The 16,035-nt window shown below is 34.1% G+C and overlaps 1 protein-coding gene across 14 annotated transcripts in view; it reads right to left on the minus strand.

The window, feature by feature from the left end:
* UBAP2 (ubiquitin associated protein 2) overlaps nucleotides 1-16,035 on the minus strand; it is a 115,132-nt gene that overhangs the window by 14,771 nt on the left and 84,326 nt on the right. For all 14 annotated transcript variants that reach the window (XM_074281639.1, XM_074281640.1, XM_074281650.1 and 11 more), the window contains 2 exons: nucleotides 14,615-14,825; nucleotides 9,108-9,147 (listed from right to left, as the gene is read on the minus strand). In XM_074281639.1, the coding sequence (XP_074137740.1) occupies nucleotides 9,108-9,147; nucleotides 14,615-14,825 (251 nt within the window). The remainder of the gene's footprint in view (nucleotides 1-9,107; nucleotides 9,148-14,614; nucleotides 14,826-16,035) is intronic.

Genomic DNA, 16,035 nt, shown 5'->3' on the forward strand with positions numbered 1-16,035 from the left:
TCCTTAAGGTTGGCTCAATCACTGACAGCTAAAACAGTCATTTGCAAAGCACTTGCCAGTTTTCAGAGGGTTTGGCACATATTTAATTTGATCCTTACAAGAATCACATTAACACTTAGTGTTCTTATTTTAAGAAAAAGAAACTGAAGATGAAGGACACTTCATGACAGCCACTGAAGTACAAAGTAAAAGAGATAGGATTTGGAATTAATGAAGTAAAACATGTTTTCTCTTATTTCCATGTAAAGTTCTGTGCGTATTTCTGCAAATACAGCATTATTGGAATGTTATCTCCAAGTATTTTGGTATGATAAGTTTAAAAAAAAAAAATCCAGCAGCTCATGGGAGGTAAATTCTGTTTGTGACAATTCCTGATTGTAACCTATACTTTATCAGTTTACTATATCAGATATCATAATAAGTATTGTGGATACAAAGAAAAAACAAAAACATCTCTCCTTTAAAGGTCACATTTTAATAGGGGAGACCACACATATATGGATGGGTATACAGAAGATCCAAGTGGAGTCAATACAAAGTAATGTTAGGGGGAGGAATGAGCAACTAGTAGGGGGATGGTCTGGAAACACTGGAGCTTGAGTTAAAGTCTAAGAAATCAGAGATAAGGAAAGAACAATCTAGAAATATGTTCCCCCCCAAAGAAAAGGAATGATGATGAGAAACAAGGAAGGAGGCCAGTGTGGCTGGACAAAAGGTAGAGAGATGGAAGGTAAGAAGGATGGAAAGTTAAAATGAAAAAGTTTCAATTCCAAATAGACGAGTATCTACTTATTTTGAAAGACATTAAGGTCAGAATTTGAAAAGACAATCACCTGTTTAATCTATATTATAGAAAAATTACTTTGGCAGGTTCATGGAAGATGGGTTAGTGTAGAGAAAGACTTCATTAATACAGATAAAAGGCAGTAAAGGGTGAAGATGGGGGTGGGCAGAGGGAGATAAAAGTGATGTGAGCTGTATGAAGGTAATATAAAAGAATACAAGAAACGGGGTGGGGAGAGAAGGGGAAATGCCAGATTTTGCAACTGATTATCTAAATATATGAGGTGAGAGTGAAAAATAGAGGACAGCTCTAAAATTGGGAATCTGAGGGACTGGAAAGTGCCAATAATTGAGAAATTTATTAGAGGGATGGAGAAAGAGCATGTTCAGTTTAAGGCCTTTCAGATATTCAATTTGAAATGTCTAAGGTAACAACAAATCTCAGAAACTGGTTGAAGTCATTTGCATAAAGATAGTAAATGAATCCATGGAAGCAGATGGGATTATCAAATAAAAGAGGGAAAAAAAAAAAAAAAAAAGAAGCAGGGTCTTGGATGTGACACAGCTGAAAATCTAATAGGAGCCTGAGGAATAATCAAGTTAGGAGGAAAACCAGAAGCAATGTCACAAAAACCTAGTTATTGGGTATGAAAAAGAAAGAAGATCCAGCAGAAGTTGTAGGAGGGTTTAGACAAGTAGGAAAACTTAAAACTCAGAGGAGTGATATTCAGAAAAAGGTAGTTAAAAATGTCGTCAAATGTCACAAACAGAAAAGGAACCAAGTGATTTGGCAATTAAGAGAATATTAATAACTTTGGAGAAAGTAACTTTATAAAGTGATGAAAGCTGGAAGCCAGACTACAGAAAGTTTCAAGTGAAGTTTGGAGGAAGAACTTAATATGGATGGATTTCTCAAGAAGTTTGGCTTAGGGAAAAAAATATGTAAAGCAACGATTAATGAAGAAGGTACATACATTCCAGTGGGGAGGCAGAGAGGGTTTTGTTTTTGTTTTTTTAAATTAAAAGGATGGAAGAGACTTCCATCTGAATAGGTTAGAATTGCAGTAAAAAAAGATAGTGAAATAGGATAGCAGAAGATGACATCAAGAATATCTCAATTTCTTTGATTATAAAATATAACTGTTGTGAGAAGCAAATGAGAAAAGTTGATGGAAAGTACTGTGTAAATCATAAAGCATTATAGATTAGATCAGTATTACTAGTGTTTACCTAGCTCTGTGATGGCAAATTAGAGTTCCCTATTTGCTACTGGTATTTAAAAATTATTCTCTATAGGCAAAAAGTCAATAGGAGCTGGTCAAGTATTCTAGCAGCTCTTTCTATGGACACTAAGAACAGATGCAGTACATACCATTTATAACGGAAAAAGCTGGAGAATCAGTATGATGCAGTGAAGAAAGACCTAGCTTTCCAAAGGTTTACTCATAGAACCTTCACTTCTCTGGGTTCTCAGTTTCATGGTTAGAAAATGAAAGAATTAGGCAAGATTACCTCTGAGGCTTCTTAAAGAATCTCAGTTTTTTAAGTTTGGTAAATCTGTACTTTATTATTAATATGTCTGTGCTAAAGAGCTAAACCTGGAACCACATAATCAGAAGGATAATGGCATTCTTTTTAAGGAGGTATTATTCACAATATACTTTTGATTAAACTGAATTCTCTATGATTCAATTTTGTTTAATGCAGATAAGGAGTCAAATAATTTTGTTTTGAATTTTAATTAGTCTATTACACTGGTTCCAAAATATTTTATTGGTTTATTATTCTGAAGTATAGAAATCACAAATTGAATACTTCCAATTTTATAGATTCTATTGGTACCATCTACAATTAATACTATTCTTCAGAGCAAGTTTGAATGTAGTCCACAAACTATATAAAATTGGGAAACACACAGAGAGTTTACACAATCTTCAATTTCCTTAGTTTTTGTTTCATGGTAGTGAGAGGGTATAAATAGCATGATAATTTGTATAACTCTACAATGTGCCACCAGAATGCAGGAATTTGGTTCGAAAAATATGGAGAATGCTGGCGACATAAAGTAAATGTCATCCCGAGGTCAGTGTGTAAGTAGGTAGTAGTACATCTGTGCCAACACCACAATTGGAATCATGATAATAAAAGGACTTTTTAGAAGGCTCCTATAAGGAGATTTTGCTATACAATGGATTCTTTCTAGATAACTATTAACTGTTAAACAGTGGGCTTTTAATAGAACTAGTTTCTCAGTCTCAACACAAGACAGCATATAACAACTGTCAGGTCCAACAATAACTTTTCATCTATTTGTGCCTCACTTGGGCAGCTAGGTGACAAGGTGGATAGAGTGCCAAGCTTGACTTTAAATCTAACCTCAGCATACTTAATACTGGGTCAGTCACTTAATGAACTCTGTTTCCCTTGGTTTCCTGTAAATATGAGCAAGATAAGGAAAGACTAAACTATTCCAGTATCTTTGCCTAGTAAACATCAAATGTATCTGACAAAGAGTCAGATACAAAGAAAAGTGTGAGCTCCTCTGTAATATTCTCTTTAAAATGTAATGTTCTCTTGTTGGGATTTTCTTGGGATTCTCTGGGAGCAGCCTTCTTTTCAGTTCAGTAATCACCATAGAGTAGCCAGGGGTTAAAGTCCAAATCATTTATTGTCCCTTTCTAAGTCTTGTCTCTTTTCCTGGGGCCCGGTTAGCTTTTTTAGAGGCCTATCTCTCTTAGTTCCAAGACCTTAAGCTCCTGCTGCCAGTCTTTTGTCTTCTATGCTTCTGCCAGCTTCTTGACATCCTCCTGAACATGTCTTGGTTTCTGTGTGGGAGGCAGGAGGACCACCACCATAGTCTCTGTCTTCCCTAGTTCTGATTCTGGCTGAGTTTGTTGGAGTTTATATCCTTTCTAATCAAAGGTGTGAATCTTGTAGAAGTATAGTATTCAGTAAAGTATTAAGTACATGTACTGAACTAAAGAACTGTTAAGCACTATGCTAAATAACCATTGTCTCTATCAATTCCACTGAGTTAGCACCTTGTTTCAAGTTCTGGCCCCATTACACCCCTCAATTTCCACTGCCATCATTCCACATCAAGCCGTTGCTCATGTCATTTGAAATACTGAAATAGCTTCAAGTAGATTGTTACACATCTTTTCTTGAAGTAAATTTATGAAAATGCTATTTTTCTGCAAAAAATCCCTTCAAATGTTTCCTCCACTGCCTGCCAAATAAAACCCAAATTCCTTAATCAGACATTAAGATTACAAGCTTAATCAAGCTACTTTCCCAAAATTTCATCTTTACTATTGCCTGACAAAAACCTGTCAAATGTAAGATCTGTAGCTGGGGATGCATCTTTTTTTTTTTTTTTTTTTTAGAATTCCCTACCCTATCTCCCAGGATGTATGTATGTCTGTGTAATACACACACGAACAACCTCAATGCCACCTAATTCTTGAAATCTACTCCAAACTTTTCATACAATCTCCAGAATTATAATGCTTGTTTCACTTGTTATTTAATGTATTACTTATGTGCTTTAGAAATTATCATGAGCTTATATACTTTTTGAAGGCAAAGATTAACCCTTATTCATCTTTATATGTCCCATATGGCACAAAGAATTTAAAATATGTTCAATGAATTAAAGAATCTAATGCACAAAGCAAAATTAACCTATTTAATTTAAAAAATTATTGCAAGGAAGGGAGATTACAAAATGCCTTAAAAAGAAAACATAAATAAAACATATGGTTATTTTAACTTATCTCACACTTATTAAAAGGCTGAAAAGAACATTACGATTTCAATAAGCCTGAAAAGATCAGTACCACTTTATAACAGGTAATGAAGGAAGTTCAAATAAATTTCCTATAATCACACACAGTATCTCATATATAAAACTCAAAAATACTGATGCCAAATCCATATATCAAGTGTATTATATGAAGAAATTCAGGTATTTTTCTGACTTCTTTGGAAACAAGAGAAAAAAGGGAGAACAGAGGTTAAAAGGAGGAAGAAGAAAATAGCACAAATGCCAGATATCTCATATGAGAAGCAGGAAAGTACAGGCAAGACAAATTTTAGTTGACCTGGGCATTAAAAAAAAATTCGCTTGAACAAATAAATAATGCTTTCATTTTATTTCCCTGCTGACAAGGGAGAAAAATTAGTTGCTCTCATAGAGGAACCAACTTTTAACGAAAGCTTTGCCAGAATTGTAGGGAAAGTAGGTGACTCTGACAATACAAACAATGATGCAATAAGTACAGTTACCTTAGCTTATGAACAATGAAGAAATAATAAAAACTAAGGAAAAGGTAATATGAGAAAACTGGAAAAACCTTACAATAACTTCTGGGAATGTGATCAATTCATTTCATAGTATGTTACATAGCTCAGGAATTCTGAAACTTTTTTTTTACACTCTATGAGTTCAAATTCTGATAAGTTTTCACCTTAGTGCATGCTTAGTTCAAATCTGGTCTCAGACACTTAACACTTCTTAGCTGTGTGACTCTAGGCAAGTCACTTAACCCCAGCCTCAGGGGAAAAAAGGAAAATTTAAAAAAAAAAAAAAAAAAAAAAAAAAAAAAAAAAAAAAAAAGATTTCATTGAATACCTAGGCAAACTCTTGGCAAACTCTTTGAGAATAACCCTAGGTTATCACTTATTTCTCTGTAAAACTACAAGTCTGAAAAGACATACTGATGCAGTTATCCAAACTGCACTTTAGCAGACTAATAAATATTTGTACTAGACATTTTAAACCCACACAAACCTAGTAATAGAATGCAGTTTGAAGAAGAGACTATAAGGTTAATTGCTCATTTACAAAATCTGTGAAGTCTTGGTATTGAAAGGTAATAACTAAGAAGTTACTCTTTTTAACCTAGAACTTAGAAAATTCACTCTACGCCAGGGATTTTTTTTCTTTTTAAATTGGGACCTTTTTGACTTTTGTCTTTAATACTGCAAGACCCTATTTCGCTCTCCACCATCTGTCACTTATCACTGTGCCAAAGGCTGAGAAATCCCATATTCCACTTTTAGCATCAAACTGCAAGAGTTCATCTGAATCAAGGTACATCAAAATGTCTAGATATGCGAAGAGAGGTAGCCTTCCTCTTTCAGAGTAAACAGAGCTCATGATTTGATAGTGCTAAAGAGGTAATCATCAAAACAATCCAAATAATGGCTAAAAAATACAGTGGTAGATCAGTGGAACAAATATACAGCAATAATCTAATGTTTGATAAACACAAAAAAATGCAAGCTTTTGGGACAAAAATTCCTTTGGAAAACTAGAAAGCAGATTGGCAGAAAACTAGGTAAAGACCACCATCTCATAAAATATAAAAAGATAAGATCAAACTAGATAACATGAGTTAGACATAATGGGCAGTATTTTCAGCAAAGGAGACTATGAAAAAATTTACCTACTGGATAGCTATGAATAAAGTATCTTCTTAATTCATCCATTTTCTCAGTTTATAAATTACACAAACCTAGCACTGAAGGATTTGTAAAGGAGGGCTTCAGTTATTAGGACATCTGGCAAAGTATGCTGTTTGCTTAAAGCTATTAATAATGTCTTGCTGTAATGCTGGAATATCTGCCTTCTACCCTAGGTTTAAGGAAAACAGATTTCTCATTGTGCAGAAAACTACTAGGTAGGATCTGATAACCTAAAATTCTACAGGGGAAGGTTGAGAAACAATTATAAATTAATATTTGAGACAAAGAAAGAAACAACTAGTATTTTAAAGTGGCCTATATTAATGAACAAGGCCTTATGACCAACAAGAGATAGAGGGGATCACAGGAGTTAATTTTGGCTACATTAAATCAGAACGTTTTTGCACAAACAAAGCCAATGCAGGTTAGAAGACAAAAAACTGCGAGTTAAATTAAATTAAAAACAAATTTCTCTGATAGTGGCCTTATCTCTCAAATATAAAGGAAGCTGAGCCAAGTATGAGCCATTACCAATTGATAAATGGTAAATAAACTGAAAAACTGGCAGTTTTCAGAAGAAATCAAAGTTATCTACACTTTAGTTGTGATGAAATACTTTTATGCTTTTATCAATAATGAGGAGGGTTTTCAGAAAAATCTGGGAAGATCCACCTGAACTGATACAAAGTAAAGTGAGCAAAACCTGGAGAATATTTACACAGTAAAAGCAATATTATATATAAAAGGAAGATCAACTGTAAAAGACTTAGCTACTCTGAACAAATACAAAGTTACAAGACAATTCTAAAGACTCACGGTGAAAAATGCTATCCAACCTCAAGAGAACTGATGACTATAAAATGAAGTATAATTTTTTTCATTTTATTTTTTCTTTATTTTCTTTCCACGTGGCTAATATGGTAATATTTGTTATGATTTCACATAAATGATATATTACTTGCTTTCTCAATGGGTAAAATGGAGACTGGAGGAAAAGAACTTAACGTCAATTTTTTTTTTTTTTTTTTTTTTTGCCAAGGCAACTGGGGTTAAGTTACTTACCGAGGAGTCATACAGCTAGGAAGTGTTCACCTAGCTGGCCCAAGTTCAATTGTTTTTAAAAAATAAATGTCAAATATATTGCAATCTTTGCTGTCTAGAGGGAAAGGTGAAGAAAAGGAGGAAGAAAAATTTAAAACACAAGATTTTGCATGGGTAAATGTTGAAAACTATCTCTACATTTTGAAAATAAAAAAAACTATAAAAAAAAGAATTGCAAAAATAAACAAGAAATTAAAAAATAAAAATAATACCAACATCTAGGTGTTCTTTTATCTTCTTCTTCCTTTATCAGATTCCAAGTAAGCATTTTTCTTTCCTTTACAAACCAATTTCTCTTGTTATCCTTTTATCCACCCCTGAGCAGCAGTTCCATCTCCTTTTCTAATTGTTCTTATTTCTAACATAGCTTAAAAAACCCCACAAACAATCCCTTCTCAGAAAAAAACAAACAAAAACTTCACATCCATTTTTGCTTCTCTTTAATTTTTTTTATCAGCCTTAGCTCACTATGAATTTTAGCACTCTGACATCAGTTTTATGGCAGTTTTTGTTTCCATCCATTGCTTGTTCTTTCTTTTTCATCTTCTAAATAGAATTTAAAAATCTGTCAATAAGACCCTTGTTCATTAACATAGGCCACTTTAAAATACTAGTTGTTTCTTTCTTTGTCTCAAATATTAATTTATAATTGTTTCTCAACCTTCCCCTGTAGAATTTTAGGTTATCAGATCCTACCTAGTAGTTTTCTGCACAATGAGAAATCTGTTTTCCTTAAACCTAGGGTAGAAGGCAGATATTCCAGCATTACAGCAAGACATTATTAATAGCTTTAAGCAAACAGCATACTTTGCCAGATGTCCTAATAACTGAAGCCCTCCTTTACAAATCCTTCAGTGCTAGGTTTGTGAAGTATCTTCTTAATTCATCCATTTTCTCAGTTTATAAATTATCTGCAGAGATAGCAGCGTAGTGCAACAGACAAGAGTACTAGCCTAGGGCAGCTAGGTGGAACAGTGGATAGAATACCAGCCCTGAAGTCAGGATGACCTGAGTTCAAATCTGTTCTCAGACACTTTTAACAGTTCCTAGTTGTGTGACCCTGGGCAAGTCACTTAACCCCAACTGTCTCAAGCCCCCCCCCCCCCCAAAAGAGAGAGACAGAGAGAGACAGAGAGAGAGAGAGAGAGGAGAGAGAGAGAGAGAGACAGAGATAGAGAGAGCGCTTCAAGTCAGGAAGACCAGAATTCAAATCCTGAAAATTCTACAAGATCCTTTAAGATTTTCAACTTCTTCACCAAGCCTTTTAAAAATATTTGGCAATATTTTCTAGATTGCTTAGGGTACTATCATTTATGACCACAAGAATCAATAAAAGTAATTGGGAGTTACTTGATACATCTTGGAAGATCCACACATGTCAGAGCAGTCAAGGAAGACAGCACCTTCTTACTTTTTCAAATCCTTGTTTTTGGGTGGAAAGCAATGGCCCCAGTACCCAGAAGAAAATAATTACTAACAACCAAGTCCAAATAATTATGTTCAAAGGCTCCTAATATATTCCTCACCTTTTTAAGAAATCAGTAAACATCTTCTTGACCTTTCAACTAATATAAAAAGTTCATCTCTTTCTAGATTAACTCTCACAATGGAAAGAATCACAGAAAAGATACTACAGAGCGCATATTCTAGGATTATAAATCCATATTATGAATCAAATGATTATTAGCCTTTAAGTCAATCTGTGTAGCAGTCCTGAGAAATTAGGAATTAGAAAAAGCATTCTATATACTTACTGTCTAAAGTTTGCTGAGTTCGAACACCACCATGTCCATTCTGCATAAGAAGGAAAAGAAGACAAGTAAAAATTATTTTTAAAACTATAGGGACAGTATAAGAAAAAACACAAATTAATTTAATAAATAATTTAACTATATATTTAAAAGGAAATCCTGGAGGCAGAGCTTCCTTGAGCGTGAATAATAATTTATTTGATCAGCAAATATTATATAAAAATGAATACTGTATTATTTAAGAATAATTAAAAGTATATTGTAAGATGCTAATTCAATTAACTTCTTAAAAATTCACAAAATGGTACCCTAAAAAAATTTTTATATGATCCGGGCAAGACTCAGCAAGCAAAATGCTATCAGATAAAAACAAAACTTATTAACTACGAGGAACAGAAATTTAACATGTAGGCAGGCAGTATAAATTCCAAGCCTCTGTGTCAGAATTCTAATGGCAAAATACATAATTGTTCCAATGACTAAGGCCATCAACAATATAACAAACTCAAAGCTGCTATGATATGAATATAAAGCTGAGAGATGAGATCCTTAATGTAACGATTGTGATTGACAGGCATCACAAATTACAGTTAAGAAGTGAATTAGTCTTCAAAGAGCCATAAAATTGAAAACAATAATAAAGACACAAGACAAATAGCTATGTTATCATAAGAGAAAAATACTTTACCCTTACCTTCCCCACACAAGTTTATTTATTCAGAGTAAATAGAACTATTTCTTAGGGTAAGAAACCAAACTAATAAGTAACCTAACATACTCAATTAGAATCTTACAAAGGGAAATGTCATAATAGAAGGACCATACTGAAATATTTTTCAAAAACAAAGTAAAGGACAAAGAATAGAACTACAGGAAACAATTTAAACCTTCTAGAACTAAATTATAATCTTGTCAGGATGAGAAGATTCCTATTATATAATATTTCTAGTTTCTTTCCCCTCCCACATTTAAGGAAGAGGATCCTTAGTTTTACTTTAATATAATAATCTATCTTTAATTCATCTGTAGGTTTTCAATATACCTTGTTCTAAGCCTCATGTTTGCTTCATTCTGTGCAACAAAAAAGTGGAGGAAGAAAGGACTATTTTCCAGAAGAAATAATGAGAAATAGGCACATAGGCTTCTATTGTTAGGCACATTCTTATATAAAAGTCAATCAGTAAACATTTATTAAATGCCTACTATGTGCCAGACAATGTGAATATAAAAAAAGGGCAAACTCCCCCTCTACCTGATTCCCACCCCCCAAAAAAAAAATCCCAACCCCGTCCTTGGTCTCAAGGAGCTAATAGTCTAAGGGAAAGTAAGCACAGCACATTTTCTGAATGTTTTAACTCCACTATTATACGTTATAAATTCCAGGAGGACAGTAACTATCTCAATTATAAAGTATTACGCTTTCTGATAGGAACAGTTCATTGCCACCCAGGAGTAATACAAATTACCTACATTTAATATCACAAAATAAATTATTTAACAAACTCTTCCCAAAGAGGGGGGAAAAAAATCAACATAGTAGCAGCTGCTTCCACATTAACTTGATTCATCAGAAGTATATTTAACTAAGGGGTACTGAGAAAGTGAGGGGGTAGAGCAAAAGGAATTCCTAATCTTAAAAAGGGGGGGGGAAGGGAGGGGGGAGTTATTACTACATGGTTATTCGCAATATGTACCACCGGATTTCTTAAACTGTTTCAAAAATGTACTGACAAATAACTACATGAAAGTATTATACTAATCTTTTCTCACAAAAGCATTTCTAATATTTTCCCATTAATAATAAAACTGAACCCTCAATTTTATATTATATGGTGCTATTTGAAAACCACTAGATTTGTATATTTAAGTCAAGGAAGGCCAGAAATATAATGTGCTAGATGTTAAGGAAATAGTAGATTTAATGGGAGATTTCATATCAGATTTGAACCTTAAAGGTAGGTAGGGATTTCAACTGGCATAAATGAAGGATAGAAGAGGTAGATTTAATTTCAAAAAGATATTAGCATAAGAAAGGGCATGGAAAAAGGAGAATTTAGCTGAAGAACAATATATCTCAAACACACATAGCAAGAACTAAGATGTCAGCTAGATAATGGAGGTTTCTTGAATTTCAGAATCTATAACATATTTGGTGAACAATGGGGAGTGATTAAAGGTTTTTATGTTAAGGGACAGCCATCTCAAAATGATGCATTAGAAAGATTAAATTAGCAGAGGTGCAAAATATTATAAAAAGAAAGAAACAAGAGAAAAAAGAGCAATATTGGTTAAGAGGCCACTATAGGAAATCAGCTAAGATTCCATCTTAAGGTGGAAGCAGACACAGATGAAATGACCAGAACAGTATATAAAATTCAAAACTGAATGCTGAAACTGAATAGATACTAGAGGAGAGGGGGAGAATTTAAGGACAGGGGGAAAAAGAAGAGACAAATAAAATTCCAGCCTGAATGACTGGGGAAATGATAGCACCAAAAACAGGGAAAGAAAAGCAGGTTTGGGGAAGGTGATAAATTCAACTTCAGGTATACATGAGTTTGAAATGCCAGCAGGATGTATAGAGAAATGCAGAGGACACAGGACTCCTTTTTAAGGAAAAGACTAAAACCAGAAATTAAGAAACTGACCCAGGTGCAAATAATTGACAATGGAAGCTATGGTTATAAGTGAGATTACCATAGGAAAAAATATAAAGAAAAACAAGAGGGAAGGGGATAGAATCCTGAAAGATATCCACAAATAAAGATTAGGAATAAAAATTAAGACACCACACTAAGGAAAAAAGCAGCTCCTGACGTAAACAGAATAATTATGAGAGGACAGTGTTACAAAAATCAAAGGATTAAAGAGTATTAAAAATGGGAGGCTAAGGAGAGCCCAAAGCTGCAGAAATATCAAGAAACAAAAGGACAAAGAAAATGTCATTGTATTTGTCAATTAAGGACTTTGAGAAGATCAGCTCAAATAGGATATGAGAGGAAATACAAAATTCAAAGCATTGAATGGTTAATTAGCAATTATCACCATGTATGTACAATATATAGAAATTGTAAAAGAAATTTTTTTGGTTAAATTTGGGTTCCAACCTTTTTACCCCCTTCACTTTCCCAAGCCTGAACTAGAGAAAGCCATTATTATTCTTACACACATGGATACACATACATGCATATGTATGTGTGTACTTGTAACACATATGAAACTATATAATTCATAGCTCCATGTATTTCTATGGAGGTTGATAGCATCTTTCTTCATAGGTCTTGTGGTTGATTTGAACATTCCTATAACTCAGAACAGCTTGGTCAATGTATATACAAAAATTTGATATAAGGAAAGGAAGATGATAGAATGAGGGTAAATGGAGTCAAAGAACTACTTTTTTCACAACTGATAGACCTGAATATGTGTGAAGGCTAATGGGAAGCATGGAAATGTTTGGAGATGTATGAACACAAAGAAAATAGCTGATGGAAAAAAACTGGAGATTGAAATAAAAAACTCGTGGAAAGGAGAAGTCAAGGTAGAATTACAGACTACAAGAATAGAGGAAGTGAGTGAATTCATGTTGGTGTGATTTATGATGTGGGACTTGGCACCAAAACTTGGGGTTCAGTCATGTGAAAAATTCACAATGGCCACTCTCTTTGGCAAAAGGTAGATTTATTTAGGGAAGAGGTTACAGACAAAATGAAGGGAGATACAATTAGCACTAGGAGTGGTAAATATGAAATAGAGTGAGAGAGTGTATGAAAAACAAGTACCTCCCTGGAACTCACAATTACCCAGTAATACTGTATGAGGATGTATTCTGATGGAGATAGATATCTTCAACAAAGAGAAGATCTAATTCAGTTCCAATTGATTAATGATGGACAGGATCAGCTACAGCCAGAGAAGGAACACTAGAAATGGGTGTAAACGGTTTGCATTTTTTTTTTTCTTCCCAGGTTATTTTTACCTTCTGAATCCAATTCTTCCTGCGCAACAAGAAATTCAGTTCTGCATATATATTGTATCTAGGATATACTATAACATATCTAACACGTATAAGAATGCTTGCCATCTAAGAGAGGGGGTGGAGGGAAGGGAAAAGTCAGAACAGAAATGAGTGCAAGGGATAATGCTGTAAAAAATTACTCATGTATATGTAATGCCAATAAAAAGTTACAAAAACAAACAAACAAACAAACAAACAAAAAACAATTACCCAGTAAAAAGGGAGTAGCTCATGAGGTTGGGGTATGCCCTTAGCTGGGTAACTAATCATAAAATGGACTTAGCACACTAAGATAATTAGTTAGCTGTAAGGAGAGTGGGGTTGGGAAGCATAGTGGAGTTAGGGGAGATACCACATGGCATGGGTAAGTTGAAGAGGAAAGACACCAAAATCATAACACCAATTGAAGCAGGTTAAATTCCAAAAAGGATTTAGCAAAGAACCAGGAACAACAAGACAAATTTATAGGAAAAGTTAGAGAGACCAGGGCTTTGGGTTACTTATTTGCTAATTTTATAGCTTACAAGTAGGTTTGAAGGGTGGTCTATTCACTATTGTCTCAGGAACTTGGTTATCACTAACTAATAGCTTGTCTATCTGAAAGTCAGCAATGTTTATAGTACTCCTAAGGCCAGGAGACTTTAGAATCACTGACAAGACAGATTTTTAGAACAACAGCACTCTAAGGTCAGAGGACCTCAGGATTACTGTTACATTTCCCCTAGAAACTACACCCATCAGTGTCAAATGGGTTTCTCCCAACAAAGAACTAAGCATGCAATCTAACAGCAAGTAAAGAAAAATGGTATCAATAACTCCAAAAGTTTACATGGAAAAGAGTATTTAAATAACATGTTAGGAAAAATATTTAGAGGCCCAAATTCATTCATAAAATTATAAAAATGATTCAATTCCACAAACAGTTATTAAACCATCTATCATGGGTATAGCATAGAGATAAAGATAAAAATTAATAACATCTCCATTATCTTACATTTTATTGAGGCATACAGCATGCAAATAAATAAATTTAGAATAAGCTACAGCTTTGCCCCTCCCCATGGGACTGCATGTTACCCTCCCTGCCCATGGGATCCCCTAAATGACAATTATTTAGAATATGGATTAGAGAAGATAAAGGAAGGCAATAAAAGCATGGAATCTAATTAGGAGGCTACTATAGGAGTTTAGATGGGAGGCATTGGAGACCTGAATAAGGGTGATGGCTGAGTGAATGGAAAGGAGATGGATATAAGAAATGTTATGGAAATGAGCAAGACTTGTTACCTGAAAAGGGGGTGGATGAAAGGAAAAAGAAGAAAATAGTGATGGATAATTCTGAGGTGACTGGAAGCCTTCACCAAAAATAAGGAAATTCTAAGGAAGGACATATTTAGGGGTTAGAAAATGAGTTCAAAATTGAGTTAAAGATGACTAAAGAACAAATATATAGAGATATTCAACAGGCTGAGAAAACCAAGAAGATACTTACTGTGACAGCAATAGAAGTTGTTTCAGATGGAGCCACAGAACTTTGGTATGCTATCCTGCTATGCACAGAATTCTGGTCGTAGGAGGAAGATGTTGTTACGGGACTAGTGCTCTGAGATGAGTTGGTCAAACTGGAAGAGGTGATGACGGAGGTTGTATAGGTCGACTCCTGTACTGTATTGGATATTGGCAAAGAGGTATTCAAAGGATCACTGGAAAAAGTAAAAGTTATTTATCACCTCAGTAAATAAATGTCATTTCAGCCTTTATGAAAAACCACCACCTTATTATTTTTACTGATTAGCCATATTTTAAAGTCAATTAAATATCATGCTTAACTATAAATTTAATACATTTAAATACAGAGAAATTATCATGGTCCTCTTCCAAAGTCATTTTACCTAAAATATTTTTCAGTTCTTAGGATGGGGGGGGGGGGGGGGAGAAGCAACTAGATTTTAATCTAACTGAGAAGTTACAATGACTTAGTGATCTCTTAGGATAGAATCTAGATGGATTTAAATTTTTCTTTCATTGAACATCCTTGAGCAAGTTTCTTAACAATCCTGTTCTAGTTTCCCAGTTAGTAAAAGGGCATAAGCTAATCTCTTATCACCTGGGGAAAAGGGTGGGTTGTTAATTTAGAAAGTACTAAATATATAACAAATAGAACTGTTTTTTTTAAAAAATAGTCCAATTAAAAAGAGGCTTGACAAATCAGCCATATATCCCTCCCTCAGCCCTAAGGTCATGAGCTCCCCCATTACTGCCAATTGATCAAGTTGTAACTGTATGATCAACTGTCAGGGATAACATAGAAGGCATTCCTTTATGAGGTAGGTGGTTAGGCTAGAAGACTTAGGTGTTTTAATTTTCAAGAGAAAAGAGATGGACTCAAAATCATGGTTCAATACTTAAATCTTCAAAAAGCTTCTAAATAAAACTCTAAAGAGAGGATAAAATCCTAAAGCTTACATGACAAAAAACTATGACAATATGTAAAAAATGAAATGGTTCAATTCAGCAGTACTTTCCCAAGGCTAGAATACACTGCTAATTAAACTGATGGAGCTATAAAATTTGCTGTACCCTCTGTATTTGGTTCTTATACCAGGGTGCTAATACATTGGTCCCATCAGTCTCACATCATACCAAGTGTTCTGTTAGTATCATGATACAAAAGCTAAAATAAGAGTCTTTTCTTCACTATAAACTGATCCTATCTCTTTCAGAAACTCTATTTGCTTCTCTATTAATCTATCATCATTCCTACTATTTCCATGAACATTTGTGCTGCCTTACAAGTTTTCTTTTGTTTCCTCCAATTTCTCTTGGATCTTCACCACACATTTGTTCATTTTTAATGGGGGAGTATAAAAATTATAGAGGAAATGTGGCATGGTAGATAGAAAGCAAGTTATC

Source organism: Sminthopsis crassicaudata, chromosome 1, assembly GCF_048593235.1.
Source record: "Sminthopsis crassicaudata isolate SCR6 chromosome 1, ASM4859323v1, whole genome shotgun sequence".
NCBI lineage: Eukaryota > Metazoa > Chordata > Mammalia > Dasyuromorphia > Dasyuridae > Sminthopsis > Sminthopsis crassicaudata.